We start from the raw sequence: 18,196 nt of genomic DNA, 5'->3' as shown, positions 1-18,196 counted from the left end.
TCGGTGATGGGAATATACGTAGCATGGCATAAACACATCGTATCTTTTGATGATACGATTGGTGATACACCGACGGGGTTGCTTGTACGCTAGTCACGTGGTCCATGTGCGCCATCTATTATGTTTTTTTAGGATTCTCTTTTTCTTTTTTATTACCTGGCTACAGTGATACTGGCCCGCCTAAATTTGTACCCAGTCAAGCAAGTTTGTTATCGCCCTAAAAAAAAATGAAGCAAGTTAGTTCACGGACAGCCCATGTCAGTTGCCGGCCCATTGGTTTGCTATTGGCTTGCCTGATTTTAGCCCGCTACAATTTTTGGTCACGGAAATAAACACGATCCAATTCAGCCCGCCTAGAATGGATGTGTAATTTCTGAATGGGCTACTCGTTCCTAGGCCAACACTCCGGCCTGATTAGATGCATACACTCAACGCGATCGACTCCCCCCCCCCCCCCCCCCCCCCCCCCCCCCCCCCCCCCCCCCTTTTTACTCAAGTTATTATCACCTATCACTGCATTCCGGTTACAAAGTCTCCAAGCTTATTTTCATGCAGCATCGTATTATTCAGACAGATAAAAGTCTGTGCCCTCAAGCTAGCAGAGTGCCAACCATGACAGTCACAGCTTCTCCACGGATCCGCACCCGCTGCGCATGTTCGTTGAGCTCCAGGCGCAACGTTCCGCCCCTTGAAGAAGCCTAGATATAGGTTCCATGGTGGCACGGGGAAATAAAATGTTAGCAGAATGCATTTTTCCTGCAGTTTAATCAAACATTTGCATTCATTGTTTAATTTGTGCAAGTAGGATGGAGACTGCAGGAAGTGTGTACCATCTGTGCCGTAAGCCTAGTCTTCCCAAGCTTCTTTGCCCAGTAAGGCGCGAAGGCGCAGTGTACGCTTCCACACACTTGATCCTGCAGCCACAAGGCTTATTCTGAGATTCTAGAGGTTACTTGATGAGTCAAAATGTTTGCCTTTACTTTCAGCATGTCGTACCTCGTTAATGGCAACATTTGGGGCGAACAATAAGGTGATGAAATCAACTTGAGATCCAATTGGAGCTGGACCTGCGATGATGATCGCCCTTTTCGCACATTCCTGAATCTCAATGAAGTTAGGATGGAGACGGGCGACCTCTTCTGACGACGAGAGTTCGATCTGACCGTGACAGCAGGGAGGGCACAGAAAACATTTTCGTCAGTTCCGTTGATCATGTGTTCCGCTTTTCCATTCACTTTCTTGAACTCGGAACTATGAAAATGTTACTCCCTCCATTCCAAATTGTAGATCGTTTTTGCTTTTCTAGGTGCATATTTTTTTCTATGCATATATGTCTAGATGCATAATAATATCTATGATCTAGAAAAGCCAAAACAACCTACAATTTGAAACGGAGGGAGTAGTAGAGATCCCTAATAAAGTAAATTACTACGTGTGGGCACGCGTTCAGGGCCCGCCACCTCGCCGGAGGCGCATTCCTCAACTGACGCCACGGGGAAGGCCAGCTCGATGCAGAACCCGCCGCGATCAACTCCATGAGTAGCAGAGTCTTGGGCTCGATTACGGGCCTTCACCTGCCACCTCGCCGTCAGGACCAAGACCAGACCAACCCTGACATGGTGACGAACTCGATGGCGCCAGTAGTGCCGGTCCCGACGACGCCGCCGGTGAGCAGGAAGTGCGCGGCAGCCAACGTCGCGTGCCCACACAGCTCAACCTGCACAAAATATTGTAAGCTCGACAAATAACCTACAGCATACTGTCTCCAGTTGAACGACAACAACGGAAGTATAGAATGGTGCAAAAACGAACCTCGGTCACCGTGGTGAACCACCGGATATGGAAGCGCGCGCGGCGTCGTCGTGCCTCTGTCGGCGGGGGCGGGGGCGAAGAACGCCGTGTCCGGCGCGTTGAACTCTCGGCTGCCACGGCGAGCATCCACTTCCGGTCCACGTCGTGGATGCGCGCGCCGGAGCCGGCGCCGTCGAGCAGGCACACGGCTGCCGGGTTGCCGCGGAACGCCACGTCCGTGAACGCGTCGACCTGCCCGCATATGCATTTACATCAGTGGGCAACGACGGCAACGAACGGCCGGTGCTGACAAGTACAACCAAATAACGAGCTGCGCGCGCGGCATGCAGCTGGCTGGTTAAATTGGATTTGACGGCGGAGCATTATGCATGGCGGCGTACCACGGCGAACCGGTGCGACCTGGTCGACGTCGGCATGGCTGGGACGCGGCGGAGATGAGAATCGAGATGCTGACGATTTGCAAGGTCGCTCACGGTACCGACATGGGCAAGGTCACCGCCGGTATTTATAGGGCACTGGCCCCAATATGGCCAATGCCCATGTAATTTTCCTTTCCAATGGAGGGCAGGGGCACTAATGTAAATCGAGGACTGCATCTCCTTGTCGTCTCATGGTACAACGTCCCTGTTGCAGTTGGTGTGCCCTGAGTTTTCATTTTTATTACAAAAAATTCAAGCACGTGGTTAGTTCGTATTAAGGCCATCAGTTCAGTCACGCTAATAATGTTCTCCATTAAGGCGACGGTGACACTATTATTACACGTGGAAGGGCGCGGGCTGTTAACCTGTTACGATCACACCCCCAATCTATTGAGCGAATCCTATGCGGGCCGATTGACGATTGTTGACGCCGGCCAGCCAATGTTGCGGGCTAGGATTGGCAAATGCAAGCATGTGGGTTTGGTATGTTACACTGGTATAGATGTTTTCAAAGTTTGAAGCTATTTTCGCTCAAATTGGATGTTCATTTTGAGCCCATTTGCACAATAACATTAATCGCAATTAATGCAGCAAAATAAGATCCACGTGAATATATTTTGATTTTTCAAAATGATAATTTTTTAATGCAGAATAGAATATGGAATTTATTTATTTGGAACATTTTTATTGATTCCGAGAACCATTTCTAAGTTTCTATGAAACATTTTTTTTTGCTCAAAACTTTTTTTGTTGGAACATTTTTCTTATGGAACTATTTCCTTTGCTCTAGAACAATTTCTATTTTTGTCTTGGACATTTTTTTATTTATAAGTCAAACAAATTTCTTTGTTGCGCTCATCTTTACTGATTGGACTTAACTAACTTATGTAGAGAGCTCTCCGCCAAATTGGACTGTAGATTTTGACTATAGTTTGCGACTTTGCGTAGACAACAGGAAGGATACACAACACATTTCTGTCAGTTCCATTGATCATGTCCCGTGTGTTTGTGGAGGTAGCTCTCTTTTAAGGTTACCATGATCAAAATAAGGTGCTAAGCTAGTAGAGACTCCTGAGAGGAGAAGCGCGCAAATTTAGGTTACCATGAGGTCGCCGATGGTGACCGTTCAGGGTGTCGGGCATCGCCGGCACGTCACCTCGCCGGAGGTACAGTTCTCAACGGACGCCACGGGGAAGCTAAGATCTTTGGTTATTCAGTTCCTCCTAAAATTATTGTTACATCAAATGTTTAAATACTGAGTGGGTGTTTGAATCTTTAGTCCGGACTAAAATTTATGTCACATCGAATATTCGGAGGCTAATTAGGAAGACTAAACATGAGCTAATTATAAAACTAATTACACAGATGGAGACTAATTTACAAGATGAATCTATTAAGCCTAATTAATCCATCATTAGCACATGTTTACCGTAGCATCACATTGTCAAATCATGGACTAATTAGACTTAATAGATTCGTCTCGCAAATTAGTCTCCATCTGTGCAATTAGTTTTATAATTAGTCTATGTTTAATACTCCTAATTAGTATCTAAACATTCGATGTGACAGGAATTTTAGGAGGTACTGAAGAAACAAACACCCCCTAATTAGGAGTATTAAATATAGACTAATTACAAAACCAATTGCACAGATGGAGACTAATTTGCGAGATGAATCTATTAAGCCTAACTAATCCATGATTTGACAATGTGATGCTACAGTAAACATGTGCTAATAATGGATTAATTAGGCTTAATAGATTCATCTCGCGAATTAGCCTCCATCTGTGTAATTAAATTTATAATTAGCTCATGTTTAGTTCTTCTAATTAGTCTCCGAATATTCGATGTGACATGGACTAGGCTTTAGCTCAAGGATCCAAACACCCCCTAAGTCCAGCTCGATGCAGAACCTGCCGTGATCACGGTACAGAAACTATACCACAGCCCCTCAGGCCGACTACAACGTAGTCGGTGTAGGAATCTACATTACTTAATTTAATCTAAATAGGATCTTTAGCATCTAAAACAGGAACACCACTTAGCAGCGATGTTGTTCAATGAACCAACCATAGGAGTCGTGGACGAGGCTGGGAATCCCGTTGCCGATGGCTCCAGCGCCGCCAGGGATCGGGACGACAATATCGGGAGCGTGCATGGGTTTTGTGTCTGTTGGACTGCCTCAAAACCCTGCTGGGCCCCCTTTTATTGTAGCGCTGGGCGATCTGGGGCGCAACCACGAGTTGGTTGCGCCTCCAATCAAGACGCGGGGTGGAGGTCACTAGTCCGAGAGGCCCTGGGCATTTTTCCTTACCCCTTCTTTTTCTTGATCCTTTTGACCACCTCTGAATATTTCCAACATTCTACCCTTTGATCTAAAGGCCTGTAACTTATGCCATTCTTAAAGCAGAAGACAATGTGTTACAGTGGTGATTAAAATCCCACTGTGACACAGTTGTCCACAATGCATAAAACTACCTATCATAATAGAAGGCGGTTGTCTTATGACCCTCCAAGATCACAGGCTATCCGATAATCCCATGCCGGCAACATGTTCGCTGAATGCAATGGGAGCCTTTTGTTAATGGATCCACAAGCATCTTCTTGGTACTTATATGCTCTAGCTCAATGGTGTGATCTTGGATTCTATCTTTCACAACAAGATACTTAATCTCAATGTGTTTGGCAGTATCACTTGACTTGTTGTTATTCGAAAAGAAACTGCTGACTTATTATCGCAGTATAATTTTAGTGGCCTGCTTATGCTGTCTACCACTCTTAATCCTAGGATAAAATTGATGAGGACATCAACACCAATGATATATCCATGCCGACACGAGTACCAGTTTCTACGCCGACATAAGTACCAGTTCTGGTCCTATTACTCGCGCCCATGCTCGTCAACTTAATCATCAAGTAAGTTCACTCTTGAGTTCCTATCCGTCATATTTAGACCATGAAGACACATGCACTCTTGTTTTGGTTAGGAACCAGGGAGAAGACCGAAAGGGAAAAGGACTCGTGCAAGCTGGATTCGGACTCTACGACAGCACCAACTTGTGATGGTCACCACGGTCACATACGGACTCGGATTGGGGCGTTCAAGTACTTCACGGATTCTTTATGAAGTCTATTTTATATGGATCTAGACTCAAGTCCATATCTGGTCTGAGGTGGCCGCAATGAACGAATTACTACCGAGAGATTTTCTATCTAAAGGTGATGCGTCACTTTAATTTGGCCCAATGGGCCGTGTATCAAGTCGGGTCCATTAGAGACGCATCCTAGGGTTGGAGCACGACCCTAACACCCTGATGCTTGTCCTCCCACCGTCATATACCCTTTAGCTATCACCTAGAATAGTTGGGTTTTGTTTAGATCAAGTTTAGCTCTCGCTACTTGCTTGTAAGCGCGCGTGCTGGATCAGCCGCCCGTCTTCTTATCTTCGGAACCCCACCAATATTGAGATTGAGTTTGAAATCTTCATCTACATCTAGTACATTCAGTACTTGTTATACTTGTTCTTGCTAGTCCTTCGATTGCTTGCAGGACGAGTGCCCTAGTGGCCGGGTGACGCGCTCCACAAGATCATGGCAGCTGTTGAAGTTGGTGTATCGATTGCTAAGGTGTAGATTGGAAGGCTGTAGTCGGGCTGTGAATGTCGTCTCCATCCACTAATCGAGTTACTCCACGCCCTCTCATCGAAAGATCGAGAACCAATCCTAGCGAGTTCCTATCAGAAACTCTTAAGCCATACAGCTTGTCCCACAGCTTTATAACATGCCACAAACTCAGCTTGCATTGTTGATGCAGCTGTCAGTGTTTGTTTGGAGCTTTTCCACGATATAGCCCCATTTGCAAGTGTGAAGATATAACCTGATGTGGATCTTTTTGTGTCAACACAACCTGCAAAATCAGCATCTGAATAGCCGATTATCTCTAATTTCTCAGTTCTTTTATACGTGAGCATGTAATTTTTAGTGCCTTACATGTAATGCAAAGCTTTCTTAACTCCTTTCCAGTGGCTTATTCCTAGATGAGACTGATATCTTCCAAGCATCCCGCTTATAAAGGCCATGTCAGGGGCGTACAAACTTGTGCATACATTATGTTTCCGACAGCTGAAGTATAAGGAATCGTTCTTATTTGATCAATTTCTAATTGATTCCTGGGACTTTGGAATGACCCAAACTTATCACCCTTGACAACTGGAGCAGCTGTGTCTGAACATTAGTGCATATTATATCTTTCAAGGACCCTCTCTATGTAAGCTCTTTGAGAGAGTCCTAATACACCTTTGGACCTGTCTCGGTGAATCTCAATGCCTAAGACATAAGCGGCATCACCAAGATCCTTCATGTCAAAGTTCGATGAGAGAAAGCCCTTTGTCTCAGGCAGCAAATTCTTATCGCTGCTTGCTAATAGGATGTCATCCACATAAAGGACTAGGATGATTATAGAGCTCCTCTTAGTCTTAACATATATGCAGTTGTCCTTCTTATTTTCAATGAAGCCAATTCTCTTAATCACTTCATCAAACTTAAGGTACCATTGTCTGGACGCTTGTTTCAATCCATAAATGGATTTTCTTAGTTTGCATCCCAAATGTTCCTTGCCTTCCACGATGAAACCTTCAAGTTGCTTCATGTATACATTCTCATGCAAATCACCATTAAGGAATGCAGTCTTAATGTCCATCTGATGCAGCTCAAGATCATAATGAGCTACTAAAGCCATAACGATTCTAAATGAATATTTCTTTGAGACAGGCGAGAAGGTTTCATTATAATTGACTCCTTCTACTTGAGTGGAGCCCTTAGCCACGAGTCTTGCTTTGAACCTTTCGATCTTCCCTTTAAAGTCATATTTCGTTTTATAGACCCATTTACAGCCTACTGTTTTGGCTCCTTCAGGAATTTCTACTAAGTCCCATACTCTATTTGCTTCCATAGACTTCAACTCTTCTTCCATGGCCTCGCTCCACTTATGCGAGTGTTCACTTCTTATGGCCTCCTTAAATGAGTTTGGGTCATCCACTTTCCCCATGTCATGTTCTTCTTCAGTTATGTACACATACTCATCGGAAAGGATGGACTTCCTCTCACGTGTTGACCTTCTCAGAGGCTGTGGTACTACTATCTGTGGTGCTTCTACTTGAGAAGGTTCCTGCTGAACCACCTCGTGCTCATCAGTGGCCTCCCCTTGCAATCCACCAACAGGTTCTACCACATCTTCACTTTGATGCTCACTTATCACAAGTGCATCTACATTTTCACTTAAGGTAGGTGTTACTCCCACATTTTCTACTAGGGGTTCCACCACCTGAGATGTAACAGTGGTATATGGCATAGGAGTATAATAATCATGTCTTATGGGTAACGGCTCATAGGTTAGAATCTCCTCAAGATCAATTTTCCTAGCCTCAGTGTATCCAGTTTCCTCTAAGAAGATAGCATGCCTTGTCTCCACAAACTTAGTGGTACGCTTAGGACAATAAAAGCGGTACCCCTTTGACGTTTCCGGATATCCAATAAAATAGTAGCTTTCGGTCTTCGGATCTAATTTCCCAAGTTGTGGATTAAAAATCTTTGCTTCAGCTGCACAACGCCATAAATGTAAATAATTCATGCTGGGCTTCCTACCAGTCCGAAGTTCATAAGGAGTCTTAGGGATTGACTTATTAGGAACATGATTATTAATGTGTGCGGTAGTCTTTAAAGCTTCCATCCACAAACTCACTGGCATCGTAGAGTTGTTGAGCATGATACGCACCATGTTCATAAGGGTGCGATTTCTTCTCTCAGCAACACCATTTTGCTGAGGCTCACCGGGAGTGGAATACTGAGCTGCTATACCATTATCTTGGAGAAATCTGGCAAAGGGTCACAAAATTTGTCCATATGTGGAGTGTTTTCCATAATACTCTCCTCCCCTGTCTGATCTTACCACTTTGATCTTTAAGTCATGCTGATTTTTTACTTTAGCTTTAAAGATTTTAAACTTATCAAGTGCTTCAGACTTTTCGTTTATGGGATAGATGTATCCATAGCGGGAGAAATCATCAGTGAAGGTAATGAAATAATTATAACCATCCATTAATCTTACATTAAATGGACTGCATATATCAGTATGAATTATTTCTAATAATCCTGAAATGTGCTTAGCTCCATCCTTTTTAATTTGTTTTGCAAATTTTCCCTTAATGCAGTCAATGCATTGATCTAAGTCAGAAAAATCTAATTTTGGAAATATCTCTTCTCTAATGAGACGCTCCATCATCCCCTTCGAAATGTGGCCTAAGCAAAAGTGCCACAATTTCGACGAAGTCTCAATGTTTCTCTTTCGCTTATGGTTGACATCGCTTACATTCATCATAGGGGAATTAACGCTTAGAGGCAACAAGTAAAACTTATCATGTAAAGGGGCATGATCAATAATCTTGTTCTCAAAACTTATTACACACTTGCTGTTCCCAAAGTTGCAGGAATAACCATCACAATCTACTGATGAAATAGAAATCAAGTTTCTCTTAAGTGATGATACATAAAGAACATTATTTAAATGAAGCCTGAAGCTACTGCTAAGTTCTAATGTGAGATCTCCAACAGCCTCAACTTCAGCTTCAACTCCATTTGTAACTTTAACGGCGCGAGTCCCCTTTATTATAGTCCGCATGCCACGTAATCCCTGTGAGGAATTAGTAATATGAATGGTTGCCCTAAAATCAATCCACCATGTACTTAATGGAAAATCAATATAAAGGGACTCATCGACTGTAGAAATGAAGTCATCATTACCATTTTTGATGCACCATTCCTTGAACTGAGCACAATGCTTCTTAATATGTCCAAAATTCTTGCAGTGATGGCATTTAGGACCCTTAGATGAGGATGACCCATCATTCTTAGGAGGAGGTTGATAAGACTTCTTAATTTTCTTAAAAGGGACGATTTGCTTATTTTTGCCCTTATTTACCTCGTGCCTGATGAGGTTGGCAAAATCACCCTTCTCTGATCTAAGCCTTTCTTCCTCCTGAGAACACTTCGCGATGAGTGTGGGAATATCCCATTTCGCGTCACTGCCATTATAGTTTATCTTAAATGGTTCAAACACTGAGGGCAGTGAAAGCATGATGTGGTGAAGCAGTGTCTCATCATTAAGGGGGCAATTCAAGTCGTTGAGCTTATCCCTTAGGTCAACGAGGCTCATGATGTGCTCCCTTACACTGCCTTGCCCATCATACTTAGTGTTCAATAACTTAGTCAGGAGGGTGCTAGCATTAGCTTTACTGGAGCTTTTGAAGTACTCCTCAACCTTCTCCATAAAATGTTTAGCACTTTTGGGATTTTTCTCAATAGCTCCCCTTATTGCCAGGTTTATGGTCTGCTCCATGATCATTAGGGCCACCCTGTCTGATCGCTCCCATCACTCCTTTTCCTTCTCATAGGCAGCAATGCTCTCAGGAAGGGTTGTATCATTATCCTCTTGAGCAGTAGGAGCAACAGGATGATTCTTCCTCATGGAGTAGTCCCAATCCATAATGCATAGGACCAACCCAATCCGGTTCTTCCAGTTGGTGAAGTTGTCTCCCCTAAGCTTCTCTATGCTATTGACATAGCTTATGACACTTAATGGAGTCAAGTCTGAATAAATGAAAAAAATTCAATTAGCAATGATGACAATAATAAATAATGAATTTAATCTGCGTTGGCAACTTTGCATCACCATTGGGCAGAAGCAAAACATAATTAAAATAACATGAAATAATTTTGCATCACTGTTGGGTAGAAGCAAAATACTTAAAACTTAAATAAAATAACATGAAGCAAAATAACTTAAAACTTAAATAAAACACTTATGCACACCAAATTAATATCAATGTTGGTTAGAAATTAATTGCATGCCTTAATAAATAATTCTGAAATAAATTTCACGTTGGTTCAATTTAATCAGAACATTATTTAGTTTAACTATGTGCAACTTAGACACTTGTTATCATAGTTAAACAACTTATAATAAAACAAATGGGAGAAACAGTGGACTGTGCTCAATCTAAAAACCAGCCCAACTTCAACTTTTAGCCCGCAACCGGCCCACGTGCGCACATAGCAACTCAACACTACTCGGCCAACTTAAGGCCCAAGCCTGCTCAGCATCCGCTCATCCGAAACCGCGGTGCAAACCTGCCCGCCGGCCTTTCGCACAGCGCTCACGGCCTGCTTGGGCACAGCTAACGGCCCAGTGCGACTTCGCAAGGCCAGCCCGAGACGGCCCAGTTCTGTTTAGCGCATTGGCCTGCAAGAGGCGCGGCCAACGGCCCGTGCGAGCGGCCTGAGCGCGCACGGCGGCCTGCGCCTCCTCACGGCCAATGGCCAGCGGCCTGAGTGCGCTAGCGCCTGCGAGCGGAGCAAAATGGTCCAGCGCGCGTTGCGCAGGAACAAAATGGCGAGCGCGCGGCCTCCCCTGAAACCCTAATCATTTTCCCTTCCCCTCAGCCGCAGCCTTTCCCGCAGCCGCTCCCCTTGTTCTCCCTCTGCGCCGCCGCTTTCTTCTACAGCGCCGCTGATGGCCACCTGCCCGCCGCCCTTGCCAAGTCCGCCGCGGGCCCTCTCGCCGGCGCCGGCGTGCGACCGAGTCGCGTGCGGCTCCGTCGATGGGCTCCGCCGCGGGCTTCATGGCGGGCGCGCGCTCTCAAGGCACGGTGGTGATCCGGCGGTTCCGGCGCCGGCCGCTGTCCGCCATTAGCCAAACAACGTCGCCGGTGTCTTGCGCCACCGCGAGCCGTCTCCCTGCCACCGCGCGCGACGGAGTCACGCGTGGGTCCGTGGAGGGGCTTCGCCCGAGGTGCTCTTATGGCGACCACGCACGGCGACACTGATGCCACGCGAGGCCATCAACAGAGGTAGATCTCCTAACTTTGCTTATGACCTTTTCTGATTTGGGGACTTGGGGAAATTCGGGACTTTCTTTGCTTATGACCTGTTCGTTTCGATTTCCCCTCCTTCTAATTGCTTATGCACATGTCGAAGTACTTAATTGCGCGGATTTGGGGATAACAGTGGGGAAAATTGGGAACGAACCGATGAACCCTAACCCTGATTACTCAATTAACATGAATTAGGACTCAATTAGGATCTGATCTAGTAGCTTAGGCATGTAATTAGGCTAACTGAGATCTAATTCGGTCTAATCTTGACTTAACAGATCAAGTTAACGAACTAAAACTTGAGCATTAACATGTAACCGAAGAAGATTAGGCCTAATAGCATAGCAGTTCGTACTAGAATGCTACTGTGTAGATCAAAAACATATAAAACCAGTACAATGCGACTCAATTGCACACTAAGATTCAATCTACACTGCCTTAGGGTCCATGTCTAGATGCAATTGGCTTAACTGATACCAAATGTAGGAATCTACATTACTTAACTTAATCTAAACAGGATCTTTAGCATCTAAAACATGAACACCACTTAATACAAGGCTAGAAACACAACCAGCAGCGATGTTGTTCGATGAACCAGCCATAGGAGTCGTGGACGAGGCTGGGAATCCCGCTGCCGATGGCTCCAGCGCCGCCAGGGATCGGGACGGCAATATCGGGGGTGTGCGTGGGTTTTGTGTCTGTTGGACTGCCTCAAAACCCTGCCGGGCCCCCTTTTATTGTGGCGCTGGGCGATCTGGGGCCGCAACCACAAGTTGGTTGCGCCTCCGATCAAGGCGCGGGGTAGAGGTCGCTAGTCCGAGAGGCCCTGGGCGTTTTTCCTTATCCCTTCTTTTTCTCGGCCCTTTTGACCACCTCTGAATATTTTCAACAGTCGGTACAAGTCGTTGCAAGGATGAATCATTGGTCGGTATAGAGTTGTGTCGACCCTAGCTATAATAAGTCGTTACAAGTGGCATCAGTATAATCTATACTGACCAACAGTCCGATGCACGCTATAGAAATAACGACCAACAATCCAACGAGATTTATTCAACTGAACACAACATACATATATATATATATATATATATATGTATGTATGTATATGTATATGTATATGTATATGTATATGTGTATGTGTATATGTTTTATATGAAATTGCCTGAAAATTGTTCTACCATGAGTGCATACACAGGCATCACAATATACATCAGAGTGGGAACATATTGCATCGATTTGAAAAGCATGTATCATTGATATTAAGGGGGTATTTGGATACGAGGTGCTAAACTTTAACAGTGTCACATCGGATGTTCGGATGCTAATTAGGAGGACTAAACATGAGCTAATTATAAAACTAATTGCAGAACCTTGTGCTAATTCGCGAGACGAATCTATTAAGCCTAATTAATCCATCATTAGCAAATGTTTACTGTAACACCACATTGTCAAATCATGGACTAATTAGGCTTAATAGATTCGTCTCGCGAATTATACTCTATCTGTGCAATTAGTTTTGTAATTAGCTTATATTTAATACTCCTAATTAGGATCCAAACATCCGATGTGATAGGTGTTAAACTTTAACAGGGTGTTCCCAAACACCTCCTAAGTCATCCAAACATGATATTAAGTCATGCTAGTAGTCCGACCAACAATGTCACATTGTGCATCAAACTCAAGCTAGCAGAGTGCCAACCATGACAGTCACAGCTCCACAGATCGGCACCTGCTGCTCGTGTTCGTCAAGCTCCAGGTGCAACGTTCCACCCCTTGACCAAGGGAAGGCAAATATTGGGCTTGTTAGCATGCTGAGAAGGAAAGGAATGCAGCATAAAAGGATCACCTCCAACACCAAGCAGGGTGTCGGGGACCAGAACGAATCGGCGGCGGTGAGGTCACGCTCGAGGCGAGCATCTGCTCGAGGCTAGCTTAGGCTAGATTACCTTCCTCTTCCCCTTCCTTTCTCCTTTCATGTACCCTGTAATCTGCTACCGCTGGTCCAATTTCTGAATCGAGTGGTTAGGTTTATGACATGTACGCCTTCACACACTTGATCCTGCAGCCACGAGGCCTCTTCATTGTTAGATATAGGTTACTTGATGAGTCAAAATGTTTGCCTTTACTTTCAGCATGTCGTACCTCGTTATTCGTTAATGCCAACATTTGGGGCGAACAATAAGGTGATGAAATCAACTCGAGATCCAATTGGAGCTGGCCCTGTGATGATCAATTGATCATTGCCCTTTCGCACATTTGTGAGTCTCAACAAAGTTAGGATAGAGACGTGTTACCTCTTCTCCCGACGAGAGTTGAATCTGATCGTGACAGAGAGGACGCACAGTACATTTCCGTCAGTTCCGTTGATCATGTCCCGTGTTTCTCCAGGTACCTTGAACTGATCACCAGGGGCATAGCCAGGGGGGCAAGTCCCCCTCCATACTATTTTTTTTGAAAAATTTAATACAGTTGCCCCTAAACAAGATTCAATTTTGAGTTTCACTGCTGATTGATTTTCCATTTACTTTCTTGGACTCAGAATTGAGTTGTTAACTAACTGAGGAAAAGGTGCTAAGCTAGTAGAGAGAAGCAAAGGTTACCATGAGGTCGCCAATTGTGGAGGTCCTGCACATGTTGATGACGGGATATTTAATTAATTGCCACCGTAAGAAATGGCGCTCCTTCGAAAACCACTTTTAGAATTCTATCCACATTTTTGCCACCGGAGAGAAGATTTAGTTACACATTTGCCATTTTGGCCTCCATGGCGCGCCATGTCACGGTTCCATGCTGGACGTTGCTCGCGAAAACACCGTCGTGACCCCAACAACTCCTCGCCCGATGAGATGAGCAACAACGCCGCCGTGACCGCTCCCGTGTTCCGCCAGCCACCATTGACACCCTGACACCCCACAGTGAGGACCCCCTTCCCAGCCCTCTCCGCTCAAGATGAATACAAAAATGAGCTTGCGAAGCTAGTAGATGGCCGTGCGTGTGTTGGAGTAGCTAACGGCTAGGGCGGCCGGAACACCCAACCTTAGCCAAAGCACGCCGCGGCCATGGCCGCCGATGGGGACGACCTTGCTGGATCTGTGCGCTGGGGATAGGAGCAAGAGAAGGAGATGTGCACGCTCGCGTAGATGCTCTAGGGCTAGTTGGGTTCAGGTTTTGGCCGCCGGCTGGAGTAATCGCGCCGGGCAAGGCGTCATACGGTGAGGTGGAACTGCGCGAGCGAGCGGATGGCACCGAAGACGTCAACGGAGAGGAGCGTGCAGAGGCAGCCCGTCTCCAGGTTTGGGCGCAGGAGGTCGAGCATGCTTCCCCGAGCCACGGCAATCTCCTACGTCAACGCGGACCCGGACGCCGCCGACTTCTTCGCGTCGCGCCCGCTGAAGCTGCTGATGACGGCGCACACCGCCCCTGTTGTGGGGGAGGGTGGCGGCGGGCAGCAAGTCCTTCAGTGGTGCCTGGTGGGCAGGGGCAGGGGCACCGGGTCTTTTTGCGAGCGGAGTCCAGCGTGGAACCGTGACATGGCGCGCCATGGAGGCCAAAATAGCGAACGTGTAACTAAATTTTCTCTCCGGTGGAAAAAATGTAGATGGAATTCTAAAAGTGATTTTAGAAGGAGCGCTGTTTCTTACGGTAGCAATTAATTAAATATCCCGTGGATGACGGATGCGCCTTTCAGGGTGTCGGCCAGTCGGGCAACACCAGCACATCGCCGGAGGTGCATTCCTCAACTGACGCCATGGGGAAGTCCAGCTCGATGGAGAATCCGCCGCGATCAACTCCATGAGTAGCAGAGTCTTGGGCTCGATTACGGGCCTTCACCTGCCACCTCGCCGGAGGTGCATTCCTCAACTGACGCCATGGGGAAGTCCAGCTCGATGGAGAATCCGCCGCGATCAACTCCATGAGTAGCAGAGTCTTGGGCTCGATTACGGGCCTTCACCTGCCACCTCGCCGTCAGGACCAACCCTGACACGATGACGAACTCGATGGCACCAGTACTGCCGTTTCCGCCGCCGCCGCCGCCGCCGGTGAGCAGGAAGCGCCAGTACTGCCAGAGCGACAAATAACCTACAGCAGACTGTCTCCAGGTGAACTACAACAACGGAGATGTGGAATGGTGCGAATGGACCTCGGTCACCGTGGTGAACCACCGGATATGATGTGGAAGCGCGGCGTCGCCGTGCCTCTCTCGGCGGCGCCGGGGGCGAGGAAAGCCGTGACCGGCGAGTTGATCTGAACTCGGCTGCATGCCACGGCTAGCATCCGCTTCCGGTCGACGTCGTGGACGCGCGCGCCGGAGCCGGCGCCGTCGGGCAGGCACACGGCTGCCGGGTTGGCGCGGAACGGCGCGTCCGGGAACGCGTCGACCTGCCAACTTACGTACGCATGCACATCGGAACGGTGAGCAACGGCCGGTCGGTGCTGTACAGGCACAACCAACTAACGAGCTGCGCGCGCGGCAGCTGGTTGAATAGTTGAATTTGACAGCGTACCGGTGCGACACGTTCGATGTCGGCATGGATGCGACGCGGCGGAAATGAGAATCGCGATGCTGACACTTTGCAAGGTCGCGCCGATGGCGGGCACGCAACCGAGAGCTGCGCCCACGGCGGCGCTGTGATCGTCGACGTCGACCTCAGCAAGTGCCCAGCCATGGGACTTTCCAGGTCAGTACTAACAAAAGCACTAGCTGCTCATCAACCAAGTTACTTGATGTCTTCTTTTCGACATTCATTAATCTGCAATTTCAATTGTTTAAGGTTTCAGTTCAGATTCTCTATTCCCTCTCTCCAGAAAAAAAAAAAAGAGCGACATAAAGAGAAACAGTCTAGCTATGGGACTTTCCAGGTCAGTACTAACAAAAGCACTAGCTGCTCATCAACCAAGTTACTTGATGTCTTCTTTTCGACATTCATTAATCTGCAATTTCAATTGTTTAAGGTTTCAGTTCAGATTCTCTATTCCCTCTCTCCAGAAAAAAAAAAAGAGCGACATAAAGAGAAACAGTCTAGCTATGGAAGAGCGGAAATTTAAAAAACTAAAAAGTCACAAAAACATTGATTTCGCCCGGACTCGAACCGGAGACCTTCAGTGTGTTAGACTGACGTGATAACCAACTACACCACGAAATCTTATTGTTGTAAGTGTCAACTCTTTACTTATTTAATGTTGTTCACGGGAATCTGTAGTATATTTTCAACCTGTGCGACCGCAGGTACGTGACAAGGCAGCGCACCAACCGGATACTGGAACTGGAAGGCCACCAGCAGCAAGGACCGCACCATCGTCGCCGGCACTGGTGGGGACGCCACGGTGGTGATAGGGATGCGCAAGACGCTCGTGTTCCATTGCAAAGAAGACGAACATCGCGCAGAGGGCCCACCTGCAATGGCTGTGGAGTGTAGCCGTGTAGGTTTGCCCATTTATTTATCCTCCCGCTAAGGGTCTATGCCCTGGGCTGTCCATCCGTGTCGCGCAGCCCAGCTCTATCGACACGGCACGGCTCGGCCCGCTCGGCCTCATCCGGCGGAGCACGTCTCTGAGCTCTATAGGGAGAGATACGGCGGAGCCGCGGAGGCCCACCACCGGACTGCCCGTTCAGAAACTAAAGTAGTGGTCCATGGCAATCGGGTAAGGTTTTGAGATTTCGCTTTTCGCATCGCTTGCCTTTTTCCTGTTGTACTGAGAAGCTGTCTTGAAAACATAGTTATAAGTAAAATTGTGTGAATGCATTATAAATTTTTAAATGAAAAATATAGAAAAGATTTTTTTTTAAAAAAAGAAAAACCTAGTGCCGCCGATCGGGAGCGCGCTTATCAGCGGCACCCTCGGCCACACGAACATGCAGACATTAGTAGAGTCCAAAACTAGGAACCTTGCACACAGATTATTCATCAACCACCGTTAGCAGCTTTTGGAACGCAAGTGCAAACTCCTTGACAAAAGCTCTCGATCCATCACTCGTTTCTACAAATACATGCATCTATCGCCATCCATGTGTGGCCCTAACGCTGATTACATGAGCGAATTCAACGGTTTTCATTCACAGGACTGTTCATCGCTGTCTATATAAAACTCCATGGAGTAGCACATTGTCATGTTTGATGGACAGCTAACGATATGAATCCAGAATCCATACGTTCGCCAATGGTTTGGCGCGATTCCTCCCCATTATTGGCGAATCGATCCGAATCGCAGTAGGATGTCAACCAAAACTTCGCCACCATTGGCTCATCGCCACTGACGGAGAAATTAGATTGGGTAGTACACACCGTTTGTAATTTTTTTTTTGTCATCAGGGGGAGGTGTTACTTGATTCTGGAGGCTGCTTACCTTGCCAACATATCCGATCAAATATAATACTTTTTGGTTACAGGATTGGACGCTAGCTTCTCTCTTTTCGTTTCGTAAATTATGCCACGGTCTGAAAAAGTATCGGATTTTAGAACGTATGTTCATGTGTTGTTCAAAGACTTTAAGGTTGGTTTTTGCATGTTTGAAGTGGTGGAGACATTATTTGGATTGGTTTATTGCTATTTTGGATAAGGGTGCGAATTGAGTCACTGCCAACACTTTTAAGTTCAACTAGGTGATTCCCCGCGCGTTGCCGCGGGATTTGAGAGAGCTTTTCGATAAACTATGAACCAATGTGGTTGTTTAATTGCTCACATAAATGGTGCACTTGTAGAGATTACATTAAAAGCCATGTGAGCGACCTCTTGGATAAAAATCATAGACTTTTGAGTTACTCATTGGTTAATTAATGGATGACATGTATCTAATGGATAGAAAATATGCACGAAGTTGATCGGATGGTTACAATAATCAAGATGATGTGGCTGTTTGAGAGAAGAGAGAAATAATAATAAATACTTCTTAGTGGTTTGCTTCTATATAATATATATAGACACGTGGTTTGCTTCTATATAATATATATAGATATGATATTTAGATAAACTTTCCTTGAGCTCATTCATTGCTTGGACATATCTATTGCGTATCTTATTAGGAGAACTGATCAAAAAGTC

General features: G+C 46.1%; 1 protein-coding gene and 1 non-coding gene across 2 annotated transcripts; both read right to left on the bottom strand.

Moving 5' to 3' along the window:
- Positions 1-452: 452 nt before the first annotated feature.
- Positions 453-2,453, bottom strand: LOC117855040 (uncharacterized). Its single transcript, XM_034737315.2, has 3 exons — positions 2,193-2,453; positions 1,813-2,043; positions 453-1,717 (listed from the first exon to the last, which is right to left on the bottom strand). The coding sequence occupies exons 1-3, from the start codon at positions 2,406-2,408 to the stop codon at positions 1,589-1,591; spliced, it is 576 nt and encodes a 191-aa protein (XP_034593206.2). The 5' UTR covers positions 2,409-2,453; the 3' UTR covers positions 453-1,588.
- Positions 2,454-16,226: 13,773 nt separating this feature from the next.
- TRNAV-AAC (transfer RNA valine (anticodon AAC)) lies at positions 16,227-16,300 on the bottom strand. The gene has a single exon. It is a non-coding gene; the product is annotated as a tRNA-Val (tRNA).
- Between the last annotated feature and the right edge of the window lie 1,896 nt (positions 16,301-18,196).

This window comes from Setaria viridis, chromosome 5 (genome assembly GCF_005286985.2).
Source record: "Setaria viridis chromosome 5, Setaria_viridis_v4.0, whole genome shotgun sequence".
Lineage (NCBI taxonomy): Eukaryota > Viridiplantae > Streptophyta > Magnoliopsida > Poales > Poaceae > Setaria > Setaria viridis.
The sequence above is the reverse complement of the archived record's forward strand: the minus strand, read 5'-3'. Positions and strand labels throughout refer to the sequence as shown.